We start from the raw sequence: 22,979 nt of genomic DNA on the forward strand, positions 1-22,979 counted from the left end.
TTTTTAAAAAAATTTCACTTTTTCATGTTTTCATCCAATTCTGGGGAGGGATGGTTAAGAACAAAAGCTTGCCGGAGTTTTTATTTCATCCACAAGACAAATCTACCCTCCAACTCAATAGACTAGTCAAAACTGATTTTCTTGCTTTATGCATAATTTCATCTGGAGATAAGCTACATCCCTGTCTGACATCTTGATTTATTTCAATCTCTTCTAAATACTTGTCTAAGTTATTATCTTCCTTTACTTAAAAATCTGCTTCTCAAATCAAGAACCTTTTGGATATTAAACCAAAGATTTGTGGTTCAAGCTGCTCTTCAGACATCTCATTTCATCTTCCTTTTTACCCTCTTTTACCTTGCAGTGTCGAGGGTTTATTAATCATCGGACCTCAAGCCGTTCACAGGATAAGGTGGTCAAGCCCTATGTCCCGATGTATTCTATGTCCTGTAGTGTTGAGTCCTCAAGGCCGGTTTGCCTGCTTTGCGGGATGAAAAACCCCAGAATAAATAGGGGAAAACCCTACTGTCCACGCCGAAGACACAGCTAACTTGGCTATGGCTGAGGAAGATCCTTCAGCTCCTCACATCACCAACGGGAATCGAACCTAGGACACTCCTTCCCCAGGAGTATGGTTGCGAAGCGCACAGCCACTAGGCTAGCTGCACAGACCTCTTCAGACATTAAAAGGGGTATTAACTCTGCTGCTGGCTGGGTGAAGTGATCAAGAGGTACTACTTATTTGGGAAGTAGAGAAACAAGAAGAGGGTGCTGCCAAAAAGGATATATATATGGAATTATATGGTGGATGGTTATGGGAAGCTCTGTAGTCAATTAGCATCAACACATTGGGTTGATGAGCTGTGCAAAAAAGATAACAGTGCATGCAAATTCATGAGGTGGTATCTGATACAAGCAATGTATACCAAGAGTTAAGCAAATAAATAGAGTAGGAGAACAGCAAAATCAAACAAGCTCTTGAAAAGAAAATGTTATGGAGGAGGTACAAGACAATCAGATTCATGAGGAGTATAAAGTGCAGAGAGGAAAGTGATAAGCATGGGTAAGAAAGAAAATATGCAATATGAGAAGAGATTGGCTAGTCAGGCTAAGGATAATTCAAGGGAATACTTCCGACACTATGGCAAGAAGAGGAAGAATTATGGCACGCTATACTGATGGATAGACATGGTAGCAGAGTGACCATTACAAAGGATACAATGAAATTATTGAATGAGCACTGCATCAGTATATATCATACAGGTGTAAATGATTAAATGATTCTGTGCAGCACCGTTTCCCAGATTTTTCCTATGATGGAACACTTCACAAATCCTGAAATTTTCAGGGAACATCAAGGTTATTTCGTAATGTATTATTAATTAATTAGGGCATAATGATAAAGAGTATTAGTGCACTTATGTATACAATGTGACATGTTGATAAATATAAAATTACGATTAAATCAATTATCAATCACTGGACTAAGGAAATCTTGTAGCATATTGTAGTTTCCTCAGGCCAACATCATTAAATTAATTTGTGCTGATTTTCATTGACATATCCCATTCTGATCACCAAAAATTTATAATATTATAAGTACTTGCGAGTGAATGCAGACTTTTTCTCCTGTGTGCTGGTAGTTTTCCCCTCATTTTGTACATCCTAGAGATTGCTTTGTAGGCTGGCGGTGGATGAATCACTATCTGTTGCATCACAAACATTCAATAAGAGATTTCTTAATACCAAAATTAAACAAAGTCCCTTGTCTCTTATTCATATTAAAATTTAAATCTGTAGGCCTATTACTTTTAAAAAAATCACAGCACTATGGTTTCGAAACAAGCACTTTCACCCTACAATACGAACTTGTGAAGAAAGTATTCAGTATTACTAGATTTGAGAACCAAATACAGACAACTTTGATCTTCAATTTCAGTGGAAAAATTTTCTTTATATACTTCCTTGCTGATTGGTCACTAACATTTGCAACACAGATGTTATTTTGTTCGGTTTTGAGAAGAGAGGATATGCCGCCCACTGTTGTAATCGGATTGCAGGCAATTTTTATGACCGGTCATAAATAGCGATATTCCCTTTACCAAATGAAAGATTGATTGTGAAAATTAACGATAATTCATGAATATTTCAATGTTTAAAAATATGTGGCTTGGTCACTGACAGTTGTAACACAGATGTTATTTTGTTCAGTTTTGAGAACAGAGGATACGCCGCCCATTGTAGTAATCAGCATGCACGCAATTTTTATGACCGGCATAAACAGTGGATCTTCCCTTTCCCGAATTACTTCCATGTTTAAAAATACATGGCTTGGTCACTGACATCACAAAACACTTATTCACTTTCCACGGAACACAATTTGGGAAACCCTGCTGTGCAGTATGTAGAAAGGAGACAATTATTAGAATAGGAAGTGAAAGAATCAGAGGTGTATCAGGTTGTGATTGGGTTAGATGGTAATAAGACTGTAGGAATGAATGACATATTGCTAAAATTTTAAGGAATTTGCAAAATAGTTAGCTATGCCCTTGACCTGATTATTTAATGAAAGTCTTGCAGTGAAAAAAAGTTCTTAACGAATTAAATGCAAAATAGTATATTCCACAAGCTTGGTTCTAGGAGAGAAGTTTTCAACTGTAGCCCAGCCAATATAACTGTAGCCATGGTGCTAGAAAAATTCATTAGGAGGAGAATATGGATTGGATTAATGGATAGAGGATTCTTTATGATGGTCAGCATGGATATGTAAAGCGTAAGCTTTCTTTTAGCAATTTAGTTACATTTTATAATAAGGTAGTGAGTGTGTTGGATAAGGGAGAATCATATATGAGGGTGGTCTGAAAAGTTCTCGGCCTAACAATGAGGAAAAAAAAAATTTATAATTTCGAAATTTTTATTTTTCAACATAATCTCCCTTAAGACTAATACATTTATTCCAGCGATGCTCCAACACCATTATCCCATCTCTGTAGTGGTTCTCAGTAAGATCTGCAAAATACCCCTCTACAGCTGCAATCACCTCTTGATTCAAAGAAAAATGCTGACCATCGAGCAAGAGTTTTAGTTTTGGGAAGAGATAGAAGTCAGAGGGAGCCAAATCTGGGAATAGGGTGGATGTTCCAACAATTCATAGTGCAGATCCCTTAATTTTTCCATTGCCAAAACACTTTTGTGGGCAGGTGCATTGTCCTGATGAAAGATGATTTTTTTTTTTTGCTTCTGCAAACGGTCTTTTCTCATGAATTTTTTCGTCTAACTGGTTAAAAGACTGGAATAATATTCCCCAGTTATTGTTTTATCCTTTTCAAGATAATTAATAAACAAAATGCCTTTAGCATCACAAAACACCAATGCCATGACCTTTCCTGCTGATGGAACCGACTTTGTCTTCTTTGGCACTGAACAGCTGGCTTCTGTCCACTGTTTTGACTGCTGTTTGGATTCTGGTTCTGGTGTGTAATGGTGAATCCAAGTCTCAGCCATAGTAATAAATCGACATAGAAAATCAGTTTTATACTTGTCAAAACACTAAAAGCACTGTTCAGAAATTTTCATGCAAGTGCATTTTTGATCTGCTGTGAGCAAAGCATGGCACCCATCTTGAGCAAAGCTTTTTCATTTGCAATTCTTCATGCAAAATATATCCCATGTTCTTTTGAAATGCCTATAGTCTCCACAATTTCACGCACTTTGACTCGCCAGTTATCCAATACTATATCGTGCACATGATCAATGATTTCTGGTGTTGTTACACTTTTTGGACATCCTTCACTTGGATCATCTTCAAGGCTGGTATGACAAAGTTTAAACTCGGCAACCCATTTCTTAATTGTTGAAAACGAAGGAGAAGAGTGCCCATGAACTTTTATAAACTTTGAATGAATTTATTTTGCTGTTAAATCTTCTTTTACAAAGAATTTTATAACATCGCACAATACTCAATTTTATCCATTTCAAGGGATACAGACAACACTTTTGCTTCCGACAGATATATAAAACAAACTACTTGACAGAATGACTTGTAATTTCACATGGATGCTTATGACAGATGTACCAACTTAGAAAAAACAAAATCTTGCCAAGAGTGTTGCCGTCTATGGTCGAGGCCAAGAACTTTTCAGACCACCCTCGTACAGTGATATTTTAAGATTCAGTATGATATACATCAGTTGAATGAACTTCCCATGGTATGTCTGTTGAATCCATGGAGGGTGTAATGATGATAACAACATTATGTTTAGTCGTGATACAGTATTTTTTCGTAAACATTACAATAACCGATTCTATTAATTTAATAAAACAAGATTTTTTTTTCCTCTGGACATTACCAAAAGTTTTGACTTTGTCATGCATTCTTGTTATTTTCTTGCCTGAGGTATGATACAGATATGTTGATATTTTCATGATATGGAATGGTTATCCATCAGATTTGAAACAATTTTTCTCTAAAATAATTATGATTCATCCTAAAATTCAATTACCTTACAGCAGGGCAAATACAAATCAAGTAGCATTTGTAGATATACTGATTCTTCATCAGCTGGAGGGTGGTTTTCATTTTCGATTTTTAACAAGAAACAGATGCTAATCATTATATCCATGCTACTTATCATCATCATCCCAGTCAAAAGTCAGAACCATTAAGACCTTATTAATATAATGTCCTAGTGGCACATAAGTTCCATATAAGACTTTATATAAGAATTGAATTATATGAAATCTGCCTTTTTATAAAATGGTTTTCATGAGTCTTATTAAATAAAGCTTTTAACAGCTTTAAGTTGCCAGTCTCTCAAATTCCTCTTCCATATATTAAAGAACTTTCTAAACATTCTCAACATTACGGTGTCCTTTCATCCTGTCAGGAAGATTACTACCTTCCTTTCCTAAAGACAAGCTTCCTCTACTCAGCTTTCCATGTATTTCGATCCCTTACTCTTGTGGCTTGTCATACTTTGGATATTTTGGGAGATCTGCAGCAATCTCTCTCTCTCTCGATATTCACTGGGCATCTACAGATGCAGTATGGTCATTCCAATGCTCAGTGATGTGCCATACCAGGCTTTGCCATGTAGTCCTGTTGTTTGCTTTTCTGGCGGCCTCAACTCTCTGAAGATCAGTCACTCCACACACACACACACCATCCATCTCATTGATTCTACCCCTTTCATCCTTTCTGTGTGTCCAAAATACTTTAACTTTCTTCTGTCAATATCGTTAAGGAGCCTTAAAGTTCTACTGATCTTTTCTAACACCCATTTATTTGTATATCCATTCATTTGTACATCTTTCAGTATATGATAACCTCAACAGCCTTCTCTAACACCACATCTCGAAAGCAGATGTCCGTTTCTTATCTGACTTCTTTAGATTCCAAGTCACAGTTCCATAAGTCCCTGTTGGAAAAACAACTGCATCCAAAATCCTCAACTTTGTTCTCATGGAGATAGATCCATCCTTCCAGATTTTAGGTCTCTGACTGTTGTTTTAGCCTTTATTAGCCTAATTTAAAAAAAAAAAATATATATATATTTTTTTTTTTTTAAATTAGGAATTTGTGAACCACCTGGTGTCTTATTTGCACTTCAGTGGCACTTTTTAAAATAATTCTTTCGCTGCATTTTATTTCGTGTTCCATTATTAATGTACTGAGGATGCCTTTGATACTTAGGCAAAAATTTTTTATCAATTAAAATTATTTCCACATATGTTAAAGTTTTCATCTTTAATTTCTACAAGCAAGACAGTTTGCATACATATTTTAAAACAGTTAATTCAAAGTTCCTTTATAAAGAGGACATAATGAAAAAACTCCCACTGACTATGTTAGTGTGGATAACAGTACCTCAAAGCTGGTTCAGGACACAAGAGTATATACAGAGAAAGAAGAAGTAATCACCATTTTGTTTTGAGCACATAAAACTGAATGTTAATATTAAAAAGAAAAGTGTGTAAAAAAAAAAAAAAAAAAAAAAAAAAAAAAAAAAAAATATATATATATATATATACACACACACACACACACACAGTCATACCCTGACTTACGTGAACAGAGTTACGCAGTTTCTTATATGTACGTATTCCTGTCCCGCTTTACCACTAGTCGTATCTTTCTGACACTGGCCGCATTCACCAATGTCGCACATGCTGTGAACAAGCACTGATGTGTTCCCGCAAGGTCTCCATTCATACACGATTTTTATAGTCTACAAACGTTGCGATTGTTTAATGTTATGTTCTTGATAAAAATTTTATCACATAAAAAATAATAATGTCGTCCAAAAGAAGCAAGTCCGATTTCTTTTACGGCTAGCAAGAAAAGAAAAACATTGACTTTGAAAACAAAACTGAACATTATTAAGGATTTTGAAGACAGAATGAAAATTTGTGAGCTAGCAAAGAAGTTCGATTTACAGGAATCCACAGTAAGAACAATCATAATAGAAAGGTATTGCAGATTTTGGAGGACATAGATTCTAATGAGGAACGAATTGTAGCCACAAGGCAAAGAATAAAAAAATCATTAGCTTGCTATGAAGAAATTTTGCATGACAAGAAAAAGACATTATGCTGTCAGACAAATCTATTAGATTTTATGAAACCATTGGACATCAAAAATAACTTTGATATTTCTTAAAAAATATAGGTGTTTTTGTAAACCTTTGGTCCCAATTAACTAATATTTTGTATGTTTGTATATATAAATTACATGCAAAATTATACCCCGAGTTATGTGAATTCGACTTACGTGCTTTTTGTTGGTCCCACCTACCGTGTAACTTCAGGGTATAACTGTGTGTGTGTGTGTGTGTGTGTGTGTGTGTGTGAGTGACAGAATATCACTGACTCGGTTAACATACATATTTTTATGAAGAATTAAATGACTAGAACCGAGATTTAAGTAAAAAGGTTTTAATATAAACACACTACTAGTTTCGGCCTGTAACAGCCTTCTTCAGGTGACATTATAAAAGAAAAAACACTAAACATTGAGGGTTAAAAGACTATGAACAACATAGACAGTCCTTTATACATAATTAGCATGAAAATGTTGTTGTATTTGAAGCTGTTCTTTCGTTTGTTGCATTGTTGGGAGAGTGCATGTTTGCTGCATCACGTGAACGCCAGTACATGATTACAGCTGAATGACTATCTGGGAGGTTGTAGCTTAAGTTGTTATTTAGATGAACAGGATTGAAGATGATTTCTCTAGATTCCACAATTTTTCTCTCTATTTCGTCACTGCAACGGAAGATGTTAGTAGATTTTTCCCAGCAGACTTTGTGACTTTGGTTATCATCATTAGGATTAGCCAAGAAAAGGATTTGACTTGATAATGTACTCGCTCGCTGTCTCTTGTAAGTAATGTCTCTCATATGTTCTTCCATACACATTTCGACAGATTTGTCTGTCTGCCCGAAATAAGGAATATCGCAGTCACATAATATTTTATATACACCAGGGTATTTGAGTTGATGATGACAAGGTTTTGGGTGGCAAATTAAGGAATGGATCTTTGGAAGTGGAGTGAACAAGGTTCTGATATTGTATTTTCTTAGATCTTTTGCTAATTTGTGTGAAACAGTACTTATGTAAGGAATAGATATATTGCCTTTGAATCTATTTGTTTCTTCTGAGTGATGTCTAGTAGGATTAAGAAGGAATTTGTCAATGATTTTCTTGGAATATCCATTAACTTCTTAACTTAAAGTCGAGCTGCTTTCAGAGGTGAACTATAGACTCAAATATACATACAAAAAGCTTTTCAAGACAAGAATCAAACAACCTTGGTGACTCAATGACAAACACTGATGAAAACATTGACTAATTCAGGCAGGGAAGTGTGTGTGAAGGGTGTTCACAAGGAAAGGAAAAATCAAAACTTCATGGTTGACTCAGCAAATTAAAGAAGCAGTTCTGGAAAATACCAAACATACTGGAAGTTCTTTCTAGCAAGAAAATCAGCATGTGCTCTGAGAGAATAGAGAGAAAATGCAAGAAAACAATGTAATTATGTAAATGCAGCTAAACAAAAGTCATGGGAAGACTTTGATAAGAATATAGAAGAAAACTAAAGTTTTCTTTAGTTTACTTCTATATTAGCCAAAATATTTTGGGAGTTAGTTACTGAAAATAAAAAAAAAAACTTAGAAACTGAGGAAAGAGTACTTTAAAATGAATCGGAGATGATAAATATGATAGAAAAACTGAAGATAAAGCTATTCTAGATGTCTGATGAAGCTGTTGAATGAAAAAAAGCAATGACAGAACAGTAGTAGAAAATAGAGGAATGTAATCAAGAAGATATTAATGCTTCAAGTAGTAAAAGGAAACAAACCTGGAATGAGGGAAGGCAGCTAGAATAGATGATAATCAACAAGAAATGCTGAAATATGGAGGTATACAAGTTTTACAGCAGCTAGACTGCATAATTCAGAAGACATGATCAGAAGGATTGCAGATGAATTGGAGTAGAGCTCTCAGAGTACCCATCTATAAAAAATAAAACAAAACTGAATACGCAAATTACAGAGGAATTTGCTTATTAGGTATCATAGATAAGATTTATGCAAGCATACTTTAGAAGAAGCTAAGAAAAATTGTGGAAAAGAAACTTAGAGAAAAGCATGTTGGATTCAGGCCAAAACAGAGGTTGTGAAGATCAGAATTTCACTTTAAGACAAACAGTTGAGAAACTGTGGGAATATAAGAAGGATATGTATTTAAGTTTTGTAGAACTGGAAAGGGCATATGACCAGATTCCAAGAAAAAAGTTGTTCAAAATATTACAATTACATAGCATAAATGGGATACACTGTACCAAGCAATATATACAGTTTATATTTAAGTTGGTAGTCAGCAGTTCGAATTGAAGGAGGCATAGGAAGAGGGTTTGATGTCAAATCAGATGCGAGATACAAGTGCAGACTATCTTCGCTATTATTCATCATTTATATGGTTCACGTTACGTAAAAAAGTGGCATTATGCCTAATATCAAAACTGGAGATATTAAACGCAGCCCCTTACCTTATGCAGATTATGTATATTGTTAAATGAATCCAGCACATATCCTTGCTTTCTTATGTAAAGTGAATAACTGCTGAAAGAGGAATTACAATATCATCTGCAAAACGTAAATGAGATTTCATGCACTGATGCTAAATCCATAGTTTTCTCATAATACATAAACTTCTAATGTAGCAGAAAACGTCTGGGTGGTATTAGATCTCCTTGCCTCACTCTTCTCTCATGCTCACACAGAGAAAGGAGAGTTCTGATGTTCTATCTTTATACTGGCTGTTGAGTTCTGATATCTCAAGATAATATTCATTTAGTTTTTCTATTATTCAGATAATAGTGTGGATATAATAATGCAGAAAATCTTGCTCTGATGTCTTTCTGTTCATTTGGCTGTACCAATATGACTTCATAAAATTGTGAACCTAAAACTGTAATGATATTTTGTGTTCTGCTAACATACCATGTTTCTCGGGGCTTCATTATTCTTCATTAATTTGAAGATTTCCATAACTCTTCTTCTTCTATGATTGGTGGTTCTATTCTACCTTATCTAAATTTGGTAAAGGATTTGCACCTATTTCTCTGCCTTTGTATGTTTCCATTTCCATTATTTTTTCTCTATATGTTTATCATTTCTAGCTTATTTCTCAGTTTTGGAATCCAAGTTCTATATAACCTTTGTTCAATCATTTAAAGTGATTTGTTTTCTGTTAAACTACAGAATTAATGCTTATTCTATTATAATACAATAAGCAAAGCTGGTGTGGTGAAGAGCCAACATTGCATAAATATATATGAAATAAGAATGAAATTAGCCAAAACACTAAACAAGCAATATATATGACTATCTTCAAAACTAATTTCAACTTTTATAGATCTTAGAGTTGAATTAGAAATAGAGCTCATCAGAACAGATACCACAGATATGAGAAATCTGAGAAAAATCAGTAGAGTGAACAGATGGTAACAATTACAACGGCAGAATCATATGAACAATAAAAATATTAGCAAAGAACTTGACAGCATCCACATTCAAGAATGTTGGAGTAGAGCTTAATCTGAGCTAAAATAGTTACTTTAAATAGAGGAATTGTTAACAAAACAAGTGTCTGATGCCAAAATGACAGGAAAAAGAATTAACCCACAAGAATCTAGGTAGAAGAATGCAGTCAGAAGTGCCTTTGAAGACTGAAATATAAAACCTAACAATACTGAAGCCTTGACAAAGTAAGGTGGAAGAAAACTGATACAGCTAGCAAAAACATACATTTGATAATGTATTGATCTCATAGTACCCTGTAGCCCTAATATGTTACCCCCAACTCCTTGAGGATACATATCAGGAATTCAATGATGACATTAGAAGAGAAAAATGACATGATTGACATTCAGGAATACATAAGCAAAAGGTATTTTAATGTGATATATGGTCACTGAAACAGGATGGAGACTAAGGAGAGCAAAAATAAGTTACATGAAGAACACCCAGGAGACCAAAGCATAGACCACATTGGAGACTAAAATTAAAAAAAAGATAAGTTAGTAATTGTGAAAATTGAATTATGCCAATGAAATTTCTTCGCTTTGTTTATATGTTAGGACGACTAATTTCATTTATGTGCTCCCACCGACAAAAGGTTTATTTGTGAACCTATAGTGCATTTATAATGTGGGTGGATAAAGTATTATTTTATAGTTAAGAATTTCTTATAAATGCTATTTTTTTCTTTTTTTTTTAGAGGAACTTGTGCCATAGTTATATGAATTATTTACATGAAAACACAAAACAAAGGCAATATTTATTTGATTATAAGGCCATATATTTCTGTCTAAAACTTACAGACCATCTTCGGTGTCGATGACAGTTGATTACAAGGTAGAATGCAAACAATGGATTTATTTGAAATAGAATGAGCTGCATGATGTTATATTTCCAGCAATGCAATGTTATAATTTAGGAAAAGATTAATCATAACTCTAAAAAAAAATAAAATAATAAAAATAATAATTTATAGTGTCACTCTATAGATTGCCCGATAGATACAGCATCTCGTTTGTTTCTCAAAACCTTATGACTTCATAAAATACCATTCATGGTTCTATAGCAAGTTAAATAAAAAACAAAACAAAAAAAACTTAATGATGAATCATTCTAATCAGACTTTCCCATATTTTTGATAAAGATAGGCAGTTATTCCGATTCAAGTTTGGGAGGCGAAGCAAATCTGCAGCATGCTCCTTAAATAAACGTTAAAATTTGTGTCGACAGCAATGTAGTAAGCATGTTTCAGACCAAAGAATATTGTGGTCTGTGTCTATTACATGTTGAGCCAATCCAGATTTATCAGATTTCCTGTAGTAAATATATGATTGATGTTCTTGTATTCTCTTTTCTATTGAGTATTTAGTTTGTCCAAAGTAGGATAGACAGCAGTCACAAGGAACTTGGTATACACCCAGAGAAGACATCAGTGAGCATTTATCTTTTGAAGAGGGGAAACAAGTTGAGAGTTTATTGATAGGCATAAAAAGTAGTAACTAAATCATATTTCTTCAGAATTCTGGAAAACCGGTTCTGAAATGCCTGAAATGTATGAGATTAGAACTTAATGTACTGTTTTCTGGTTGTTTAGGTTTGGTTTGTAGGAGTGAAACACGTGTATAGTCCTTTCTGAGAAGCCATTTAATTTCATATATTGTTTGATATTTAAGAGTTCTTCCTATAAAGGATGAGGATTCGAACAATTAGTCTTAGCTTGTCGAATTAAAGATTTTATAATTCCTGTCTTTTGAGAAGGATGGTGTGCAGATTAATATTGCTGGAAATATAACATCATGTGGCTCATTCTATTTCAAATAAATCCATTGTTTGCATTCTACCTTGTAATCATATGTCATTACCAAAGATGGTCAAGTTTCAGACTGAAATATATGCCTTTCTAATCAAATAAATATTGCCTTTGCCTTGTGTTTTTGTGTAAATAATTCACATAAATGCTATACTAACATAACAGATAAAGTCACTGCACACTATAAAATATTAATTCCAAAGTATTTATAGTATATTTTATAATATTATAGTATGCTATAAAATCTTAATTTTATAATCTTATTTTTGATATTACATTTAACAACTGAATCATTTACATAACTACACAAACTGCTATCTGATTAACAGTAACTTAGAATTACCTACATGTCTCAAAGCTACTTCTCCAATCTTTAATGATGTCTTTCGAATTTCTTCAAGAAAATCTTTCAGATCTGACATTGAAGCATCTTTAATGCATTTTCTGTGAAGAGGAACTGTTGATCCCATTACCTGTGCAAAACGATATTGAGAAACTTGAGGAAGAAATGTATGTTCCAACTGCTCTAATGTTTTCAATGCTGAATAGTATCTGTTTCAGAACAAAAAAAATAAAAAAAATTAATATTTTCACACACACACACACACACACACACACACACACACACACACACACACACACACACACACACACACACACACACACACACACAGCAATATCTCAATTATCTAACTTCAATTGAATGAACCCTCGGAATGGTCAAGTATATCAATAAAATTCTGCCACAGCACCACATTGTTGCACTTCAAATTATCTTTTATTCAAAAGGTAATTTTCTTCCAATTTTGTTAAAAAATGGTCAAGACTTCAACACTTCAATTATCAAACAGGAATATATGTGTGTGTCAGTGGCATCATGTGCTACAAAATTCGCATCAACATGATTGTACTGTTAGATCTTGAATGATAGTTCTATCAAAAATAGAACTGCTCCATTCAAGATTTAACAAGAACAACCATATTAAGCAAAAGCACACTTGTATTCTTAGCAAAACAGACATAATATGTAAAAAATGCAGATGTTAACTTTGCTTAAGAAGGGAATTAAAATATAAAGGAAGAAATTTAATCCTAAATTAAAATGAAATTGAAGAAGGAAATAAGTATTAGATTGTACTATGTTTAAAGTATTGTCTAAAATAGATGGAAATCTTAAACTTTCAAAAGCACCAATATTAAACTATGCCATGTATAAAATCGCGTATTGTCGTGCGAACGAAAGTACAAAAGTTGCTGTGACCACCAAAGATGACGTAACGAATGATGAGTAGGCATTCATGGAAGGTGCTTGAATTTCGCATTCCCCGAGGAGAACGATCCTCGTTCAGCGAGGAGGTGACAGCCAATTGGAAAGTGTCATAGACAAGCTTGGAGTACGGAAGAGGACGCTATAGAAGAGTTTAAAAACGAACTCACAGGGGCTGGAGATGCTCTTAGTTCCCTCTACATTTTGGTTTCTGTGGTGTTCCCAGGTCACGTTTCTTTCGAGTTCATCATAACACACATGAATATTAGAAGTTTGCGGCCAGTCTACAAGGTGTTGGCAGCCTTCATCCGAGTTGATAGAGAAGAGAATGTGGCTAGAGAGAGTGCTGGCCCTGGTCCTATTGTAGGAGATGTCTCTTTAGTGTTCTTCCATACGTAAAATGATGGACTTAGCTGTCTAGCCATAATATGGTTTGCCACATTCACAGAAAATCTTGTAGACTCCTGGATACTTAATAGGAAGATGTTTCACTTTAGGTCTACTTCGTATGGAGCAAAGTTTTGGAAACGTAGTGAAGCAAGTTCTAATGTTGAATTTCATAAGAATTTTTTCCAGTTTTGGGGAGAGAGAGAGAGCTGATGTATGGCAACGAAATTCAACATTAGAACTTGCTTCACTATGTTTCCAAACTTCACTCCACAGTAAGTAGACCTAAAGTGAAACATTTTTCTATTCAGTAGCCAGGAGTCTACAAGATTTTGTGTGAATGTGGCAAACCATATTACGGCCAGACAGCTAAATCCATCATTTTACGTATGGAAGAACACTAAAGGGACATCTCCTACAGTAGGATCAGGGCCAGCGCTCTCTCTAGCCAGGTTCTCTTCTCCATCAACTCGGATGAAGGCTGCCTACACCTTGCAGATGTAGGCAGCCTTCGAATCTAGAGAAATATTGCTCGATTCATCCCATATTAACAACGGCCTTAGCTACAATCTTTCTGATGCACACATTGCCATTGTCCAGTATTGCCGCACTTGTGACAGCTCACACACAGTCAACTTCAATTGGAACTCCAGCATGCATTCCTGTTTTAAAATGTACTATTGTGTTTTATACTAGATTTGTTGATGTAATTTTATTATGTCTCTGTTATTTTATATAATTTTTTGCCTGTGATACCTGAAGAAGTTGATTTATTCAACAAAACTAGTAGTTTCTTAACATTAAATCTTTTCTTTTTCATTCTCGGTATATAGTCATTCAAACTAATTTTTTAACATTATCTACCGAATAAATATGAACGATAATATAATTGATAATAATGAAAAAAAAAAAATCCTAACCCACCGATGGTACAAAATGTACTATGGGTTTGCAAATAACCTTTCGTGGGTAGGAGCAACATAAAATAATAACATAAGTGATCCTATTCTCCAAATACTTTAATTGTTTAATTTGTTAATTTTCAACTGTATTACACTGATGATGATCCATAATACACGAATCAAAATATCTGTGGTTAATCTATCCTAAGTAAATAATTTTTGAACTGTATTTTATGTGCAACTTTTTTTTTAAAGAAAAGTCTTATAAATACTACTGAAGTTAACAAAAAGTAGTAATAAAAGTTTAGGACAACAACTGGAAAATGATAAACAGGCTTCAAATAAATATGCACAAGAAAAATATAATTTAAAAAATTATATCTAGTGAATATAAGGAACTGGAAAATGAGAGCAGCGAAGACTGAATGATTTCAACAAGATCTAATAGCTCTGAAAATAATCTGAAAAGAAAATAACGGATAACAGATGAAATTAATATTTGATTTAAAAAAGGAGAGAGAGAGAGAGAGAGAGAGAGGTAAAAATATAAGTAAATAAAGGAAATTAAATAAAAAAAAGAAAAACTCAGAAATGTAAAGAGGCAAAGGAAATATATATGGTCTAGCAATAAATACTGTTACAACTTGAACAGTGCATAAATCTTTCTTTAATCTATTAGTAAATCATTTACAGTTTTCAGCACATATGTATAATGTGCGTATAGCAGCACTCAATGTTTGAAATGTCCTCCTTTTGCATTAACACACAATTGAAGCCAGTGAGGCCACAAACTGATGGCAGCATGCACAACGTCTGATGGAAATACTGGCACTGCTTGTGCCAAATCCACCTTCATCTGACAATGCTGGGGTGTCATTTCTTGTGTGCTACTCTCTCAAGATCTGGCCACAATTTGAAGTCCAATGGATTCTGAGCAGGACTTCCAGACAGTCAATCAGATGGCAATATGAGGTCGGGCATATTCGCCTCCAACCACTGTTTTGTGGTCTTTGCCTTGTGTGCAGGGACTGAGTCTTAGTGGAAGGTCCACTACCTACTGTAAAACAAGATGTTGTTAAGGGACTGTACCACAGATTCAGTACAGTATTTTGATACACTTTGGTAGAGGTTCTGACACACCCCCTTTCTTGTAGAAAGGCAACTTGAATACCTCCTCCTGATGCATCCCCCCCCCCCAGCACACACATCAAACCATTACTGATGCTGGGTAATGATCTCTATGAATCCTGGGTGCTCAGGTACGTGCTGTGGATATCTCTGTGTCTGTTGTTCATATACTGCTGGAGAAATGCCTTTGATTTTATCATCCTCTGCCACATAAGTTGTGGCGTTAGGAAGTGTCCAGTAGAAAGACAAAAAGCTCTCATCCCCCAGGTCATCAGTTAGTACGTGTCATCGTTCTCTGCAAAGCATTCATCTCTCATGACATCACTTTCCATTCTCACATGATTACAGCAGAGGCATGCCTTCACAGGCCTCACAAGCTGTTGCGTGCTAATGTAGCATGGTCAACCTGTTCTTTGAAGCTCAGATTCATCTACTGTATCATTATAATGTTTAACAATCCACAAACAGATATAATGAACTTGCTGCCAATAACCCATAACTGGCAAACCAAGAGCTCAGTAATCACCTTTAATTTAACAATTTCTCTTGCAGACTGGACATGTGGCCTTTTATCTGACAAAGGGATAAGGGATCACAAATAAAATCAAACCATCAAGCTAGGACAGTTAACTTCAGTATTTTCTAGTCTAGCATCCACTGAGATCTCAATAAAGGTCAATACTGGTCTGAGTAGTAACCCTTCCCATAATGTATAGCAATATACATGTTCAAAAGGTATGCTTCGTATTATGGGATACTATGGCAAATGATATAAAGTCAAGAGCCTCTGTACACATGTAACTTCAAGTGCAGACTTTCTTTACAAATGCTTGGGTATAGAATTAAAACAAGAATAAAACTTCTTGTCTATTATAATTTAAAGATTTCCATCAACAATTTGTTGTTTAAAAGAAAATCATTAATCTTGTTGATCTTTAAAATCATTAAACCCAAGGGAAAACAGTACAAAACACTAAATCTATATGATATAAAATCTGATAAAAAATGATTATAATATATATATATTATTTTGCAAATTGTTAGAAAGAATTGACATGTACATGCTAGGCATGACACACACACACACACACACACACACACACACACACACACACACACACACACACACACACACACTGCATCGTTCAGTACTTGCCCACTAAGCAGGACGCAACAAATCATCTCATACTTCTGGTTTGTCATCTGTTGGGCATACAACAAATCAATGTGTGTACTTTCTAGAGAAACCAAAGTTAGAAGGGAAAAGGCTTTTTGCTTTCTGGATGTGTAATTCACTAATAAAGAAAATTCTATAAGAGTATTTTTTCTAGAAGTGTAGATATACCATGAAGACAGTTTGCAAATACAGGCAGTTCTCGCTTTATGAATTTTTATCTTTACGAATTTTTTGGATCGGAATTTTCATTTTAAATTGTGCATGCCGAAGACAATTAAGAGTGTGTATGGGGAATTACGCAGTATGTAATGACATAATGATCAATTAGAACAAGTCTTGGCGAAACAAATGTGTTATTTGTAGTTTTCTTCAATTACACCTGATTTTTTTCTTGTTTTCTTTTTAACTATAACCCTTTCACTATTCCAGCAATGTCAAAAAGAAACAGTGCAAAACTAGAAAATGAGCAAAAGAAACAAAGAAAAGCAATTACGTTAGAGAAGAAATACGAAATTATTACCAGCCATCAAGCAGGTAGCACTGTTAAAGCTCATCCTGAGAAATTTTCTCTTGCTGGCTTCTACAGTTTGCACCATTTTGAAGAATAGAGAAAAATATTTGAAAGAAGTAAAAAATGCACAATCTGTGCAGTCTACATGGTTGCGTAATAAAGAACAAGGCAGTATAATTCCACATATGGAAAAACTTAATTGCTTGGATAAGCAACCAAACTCAATGATTAAACATGCCTATTACCTATGCAACGATATGTATTAAAGCATTAGCTATTTTTAAAATGCTGAAAGACCAAAAAAGGAGATGATTGCAAAGAGACTTAGCGGGTGTTTTGACTGCTATAAAAAGCAGACTGGTTGGCATAACATTAAAATACAAGGTGAAGCTTCAAGCAGCGATAGCGAGGCTGTAAAATCTTATCCAGAAAAATTAGAAGAAATAATTAATTACTTGCCATCACAGATTTTTAATGTTGATGTGATGGGCCATTTTTTGGAAACAGATGCCTGCAAGAACTTACATCACAAAAGAAGAATCCTCGATGCCATGGTTTTAAAGCAACAAAAGATTGCATCACTCTACTATTAGGAGGAAATGATGCTGGCGATTGCAAGTTAAAACCCTTATTTCTGATTCGATCAGAAAATCCAAGAAGCTTAAAAGGAATTAATAAAAGATACTCTCCCAGTAATATGGAAGGCAAATAAGAAGGCTTGGCTCACAGGTTCCCTATTTGAAAATCACTTTGTTCCTGAAGTGAAACTTCATTGTGAGAAAAAACAAATACCATTTAAAGTACTTCTGATAATTAACAATACACCTGGCCATCCCTCATCAGTAGCTTACATTTGCCCTAATGTAAAAATAGTCTTTTTACCTCCAAATACAACTTCTCTTTTTACAACCAATGGATCATGGAGTGATTGTAACATTTAAGCACATTATCTCAAAGAGACTTTTGAAATGTTAATAGAAGCAACTGATAAAGATGAAAACTTTTCTATCAAAGAGTTTTGGAAGAGATTCAACATTTTAGATGCAATTCGAGTAACGCAGAGCATCTGGCATAAACTTTGTCCTCAAATTTAATGATAATTTTGAAGGCTTTGAAGACCCAACAAAGATTGTGAATTCTGAAACTCAAGCAATCTTAGGTATGGCTAACCAGTTGCAAATAGAAGTTTTGAAAGGTAATATTAATGAGCTCCTTCAATCTCACACTATGGAACCCTCACCCAATGATCTCCTTGAATTAAGAGGAAGAAAGAAATGAAGAAGAAAAAGACAACATAACAAATATGAAGCCCAAACTTGGTTTTTCACTTTAAAAGGTCTAGAAGAAGCATTTAAACTTTTCAAAAAAGCTCACGCAATCTTTGAATCATAATATTCAGACTTTGAACGATTTAGTAAATTTTCCCGCAAAATAAATAATGCTTTGGCTTGCTATTGAGCTAATTTAAACGAAAAGAAGCAAAAGTCAACGAAGCAGATGATACTCATGGCCTTCTTTGAAAAAAAATAAAAGATGCACCGAAGCTTCCTAACATATCTCCAACCACCTCGCTGGCTGCCAATTCACCCAATGAAATAGAATTGAGCAAAGTTTTTTTTTCAAATAATATTTTTTAATTCAAAATTTTTCTAATTTTTTAAATATGTAAATCTTTGACCAGTAAGTCTTTTACTATCATTTAGTATTCATTTTATATATTCCCTCTTACAAATATAACTCTTGTTATAGCATTATTTCTAAGGCAAATAAACTCCCACTTTACGAACGGTCACCAGGAACCAATTAATTCATAAAGGCTAGAAGTACCTGTACTAATAGTTCCCACATAAAACTATTAGTTTTATATGAAAATTCTACTGGAAAAAAAACTTGAAATTGGCACATCATACACATTGCCGAATGTGTAAAAATATGCCCACCTACCAAAAGCAGAAGGGACATGTTACAATGTCTACCATCAGATACACAGCATGTGTTGGTGTGCACGTGTTGGAGATGTACAAGATATGAAACTACATATAGGATATGGTGATATGCTATTCTTATTGCTTATTATACTGCATATAGACCTCATTAAGAAAAAGTACTGAGCTACCATAGTTCAGTCATTATAGATGAAGCCCTTGGGTTGGAAAGAATTGGGTTTGAATCCCATCTAGGAAGCAAAGAACCTTTATCAGGGCTTTTCAACTGAAAATGAGTTAGCCAGTCTCATGCAGTGATGGAAAGGTTTCCTCTTGGAAACTTGGATTTTTAATTCCACAATCACACAAACCAACCTAGAAAACACACAATTTATATACAAAGAATAGTTACAGGCATAGGGATAACTACTTATCCGAGAATTACGGGTTGGAAGTTCATAGATGTTTAAGTGCCTGGAAAACCAGTGATAATGATGATTAAGAAAAATTATATTAACATGATATTCAAATCAGGGTCATCATCCTCTTAAATAAATTTTCTAAAATGTTCTTTATCTGAATTAAACAATTTCTGTGATAAATGCAGCATGAAGATAAAGCTGTGAAAATCAGCAAGGAAATGGAAAACAAAAACTGCATTCTTTAGCAAACATACAGAACGCGTTACATATTTTAGCTATTCAGGCACAAGGCACGAGGGAAATCAGCCAAAAGACCAAATTAGTGTTAACATATGGGAGTTGGGTTAAAAATAAAACAGTTCATCAGATTACAGATTTAAGTGAACAGATGGCAATAGTAACAGAACAATATTACAAATGAAGATCAAAGGAAAAAGAAAAACTTTTGATATTATTATGGGGAGGGAAAAAAAAAGGTTGACAGAACACAGGATGTATGTGACAAAGCATATGACAAAAGCAATGCACAAATCTACGCCATGAAGATTTTATGCAAATAAGTAAAGTTGAAATGAAATGGATGAAAAGTGAAATTGTATGAGCAGTGGGAGAAAAGATACCATGGAGAATGTACAAAAACAGTTGGTAGTGATTGAATGTGTGAGGAATATAAAATACAGGCAAGTATGGTGACAAGCATGGTAAAGAAAGAAAACATGCAGTATATGAGGATACTGGCCAGTCAGACCAAATATAATTCAAGAGAATTCTGCAATGTGGCAGGCAAGAAAAAGAACAGTTATCGAAGGGTGACATTGGTTAATAGTTATGGCAGTAGAAAAACTATAACATAGGATGTAGTGGAATTACTTAATGAGCACTTCATCAGCATATATTCATATTGATGTAAATTATGTGTAATACAAAGAGGGGAAACGAATATGGGAATCAGAGGTGAAAAGTTAGTGTATCAAGTGTTGATTGGGCTAATAAGGCTGTGGGAATGAATGACATATCACCACTTATTTTAAAGGAAAGAAAATAAATATCAAGAAGGTGGCAAGATATTCTGGAGGTTGTTGAAGAAGATTAGAAATGGAGGAAAGTGTGCTGTAAAAGGAGTTAGAGATGATAAAAGTGACATGAAAACGGGAGAAAAAGATATCCTTGAAGTATGGAGTAATTACTTTGAAAAACTTCAAAATGAAACAAGCAGTGATGACAGCACAGTACTAAAAAACACTGACCAGGCATGCAGTCAGGAATACATATCCATACTTGAAGTAGAAAAAGTCAAAGGCTTGAAATGTGGAAAGGCAGCAGGAGTAAATGATATACGACCAGAAATGCTGAAGTATGGTGGTATAACAGTCTTACAGTGGCTGCACTGCATAGTTCAGAAGGACTGGACAGAGGGACGAATTCCCGATGATTGGAGTAGAGCTCTCATAGTATCCATATATAAAAAGGGAAATAAAACTGCATGTGAGAATTACAGAGGTATTTCCCTACTGAGTGTTCCTGGCAAGATCTATGCAAGTATACTTGAGAAACAGTTGAGAAGAATTGTGGAAGAAAAGCTTGGTGAAGAACAAGCTGGATTCAGGCCAAACAGAAGCTATTTGGCCTGAATGAAGTAAAGTGAAGATCAGATCTTCACTTTACGACAAATAGTTGAGAAAGCATGGGAATATAACAAAGATCTGTATTTAAGTTTTGTCGATCTGGAAAAGGCATATGACAATGTGCAAAGAGAGAAGCTATTCAATACGCTACAGTTATATGGTGTCAATGGGGCATTATATCAAGCAATACTTAGTCTTTATTTGAGTTGTAAGTCAGCAGTTAGAATTGAAGGAAGTACAGGAAGATGGTTTAATGTTAAATCTATTGTCGGACAAGGATGTACATTATCCCCTCTCTTATTCATTATCTATATGGATCACATTATGAAGGAAAGTGGTATTAAACATGATATCAGAATGGAGATGTTAATGCCAGCTCTTTATGCTTTATGCGGACGATGTTATATTTCTAATTAAATCAGCTACAAGTTTGCAAGATTCCCTGACTAAATTGAATAACTGTTGTAATAGATATGGTATGAAGGTCAGCATTAAAAAGACAAAGACAATGAAAATAGGTAGAATTGTTGAAAATATCAACTGTCTTGTGAACAGGGAACCTGTGGAACAAGTAAAACATTTCAGCTACTTAGGCATGATTTTTAGTGAAGATGGTAAATTAAATGTGGAAATAGATAACAGAATCAACAAAGCTGGTATGGTAGGAAGTCAATTGAATAAATTCATATGGAATAAGAGAGAAATTAGTCAGAACACTAAATTAGCTATATAAGACAGTGTTCAAACCAGTTTTAACTTATAGATCTGAAAGCTGGGTCAAAAGTAGAACACTTGGCCAAAGACTAGAGACCGCAGATATGAGAGTCCTGAGAAAGATTAGAGGTGTGAACAGATGGCATCAATGGCAATATCATATTAAAAATGAGGATATTAGGAAAGAACTTGACACTGTCGGCATCCAGGAATGCATTAGCAGAGCTAATCTCAGGTGGTATGGTCACTTAAACAGAATGGGCGAGAAAAGATTAGCAAAACAGGTGTTCTCTGCCAGGTTGGCAGGAAAACGACCCAGAGGAAGACCAAGATATAGGTGGATTAATACGGTACAAAGTGCCTTAGACAATAGAAATATAAGATCTGATAATGTTGGAGTCTTGACAAGTAACAGACTGATTTGGAGGAAAATTGTAGATAGGAAGTTAGTAATGATGTAAATTTTTCATGTAGTACTATAATATCCTGTACACCCCTTGAGGGTACATGTCAGGAATTTGATGATGATGACTTTTCTCTATATCTGCAGTTGTAATCCAGTATTACAAAAGTTAATTTGGAACAGAACATATAATTCTCTATGGTGGATAGTTAGGGATTCTGAAGGGTGGGTTTTGCTTTAGCAGTCTGCTTACATAATATGATAAGATGTTGGATAAGGGAGATTCATACAGAACTGTACAACAGCATTTCAAAGAGAACACACATGATGGGTAAATGTACAAGCTGCAGAAGATGAGAATGGATGATAGATTGGCTAAATGGATTGGCTCTCTGAACAATACCATCAAATCGTGTGTGATGGGGTAGTTTTTTAAAAAAAAAAAAAAAAAAAAGGAAGATAACGAGTGGCATGCTGCCGGATTCTGTTCTTGGACCTCTGCTGTTTAACTAATTTGGTAATGGCATTTTATGTGGAGTGAGTGGGGATTTTCAGTTGTTTAATGAGATGTAAAGTTGAAAATTGTAAGGAGTGCTGCTAAAGTTAATTCTTAAGAAAAATTTGAA

The 22,979-nt window shown here is 34.5% G+C and overlaps 1 protein-coding gene across 3 annotated transcripts in view; it reads right to left on the reverse strand.

The window, feature by feature from the left end:
* The window catches only part of Sec15 (exocyst complex component Sec15), a 499,079-nt gene that overhangs the window by 385,542 nt on the left and 90,558 nt on the right, over positions 1–22,979 (reverse strand). For all 3 annotated transcript variants that reach the window (XM_090391741.1, XM_090391739.1, XM_090391740.1), the window contains exon 4: positions 12,240–12,444. In XM_090391741.1, coding sequence (XP_090247867.1) covers positions 12,240–12,444 — 205 coding nt within the window. The remainder of the gene's footprint in view (positions 1–12,239; positions 12,445–22,979) is intronic.

The sequence above is a fragment of the Typopeltis vanoorti genome, chromosome 4 (assembly GCF_054136105.1).
Source record: "Typopeltis vanoorti isolate ZY-2024b chromosome 4, IOZ_Tvanoo_1.0, whole genome shotgun sequence".
In the NCBI taxonomy this organism is placed as follows: domain Eukaryota; kingdom Metazoa; phylum Arthropoda; class Arachnida; order Uropygi; family Thelyphonidae; genus Typopeltis; species Typopeltis vanoorti.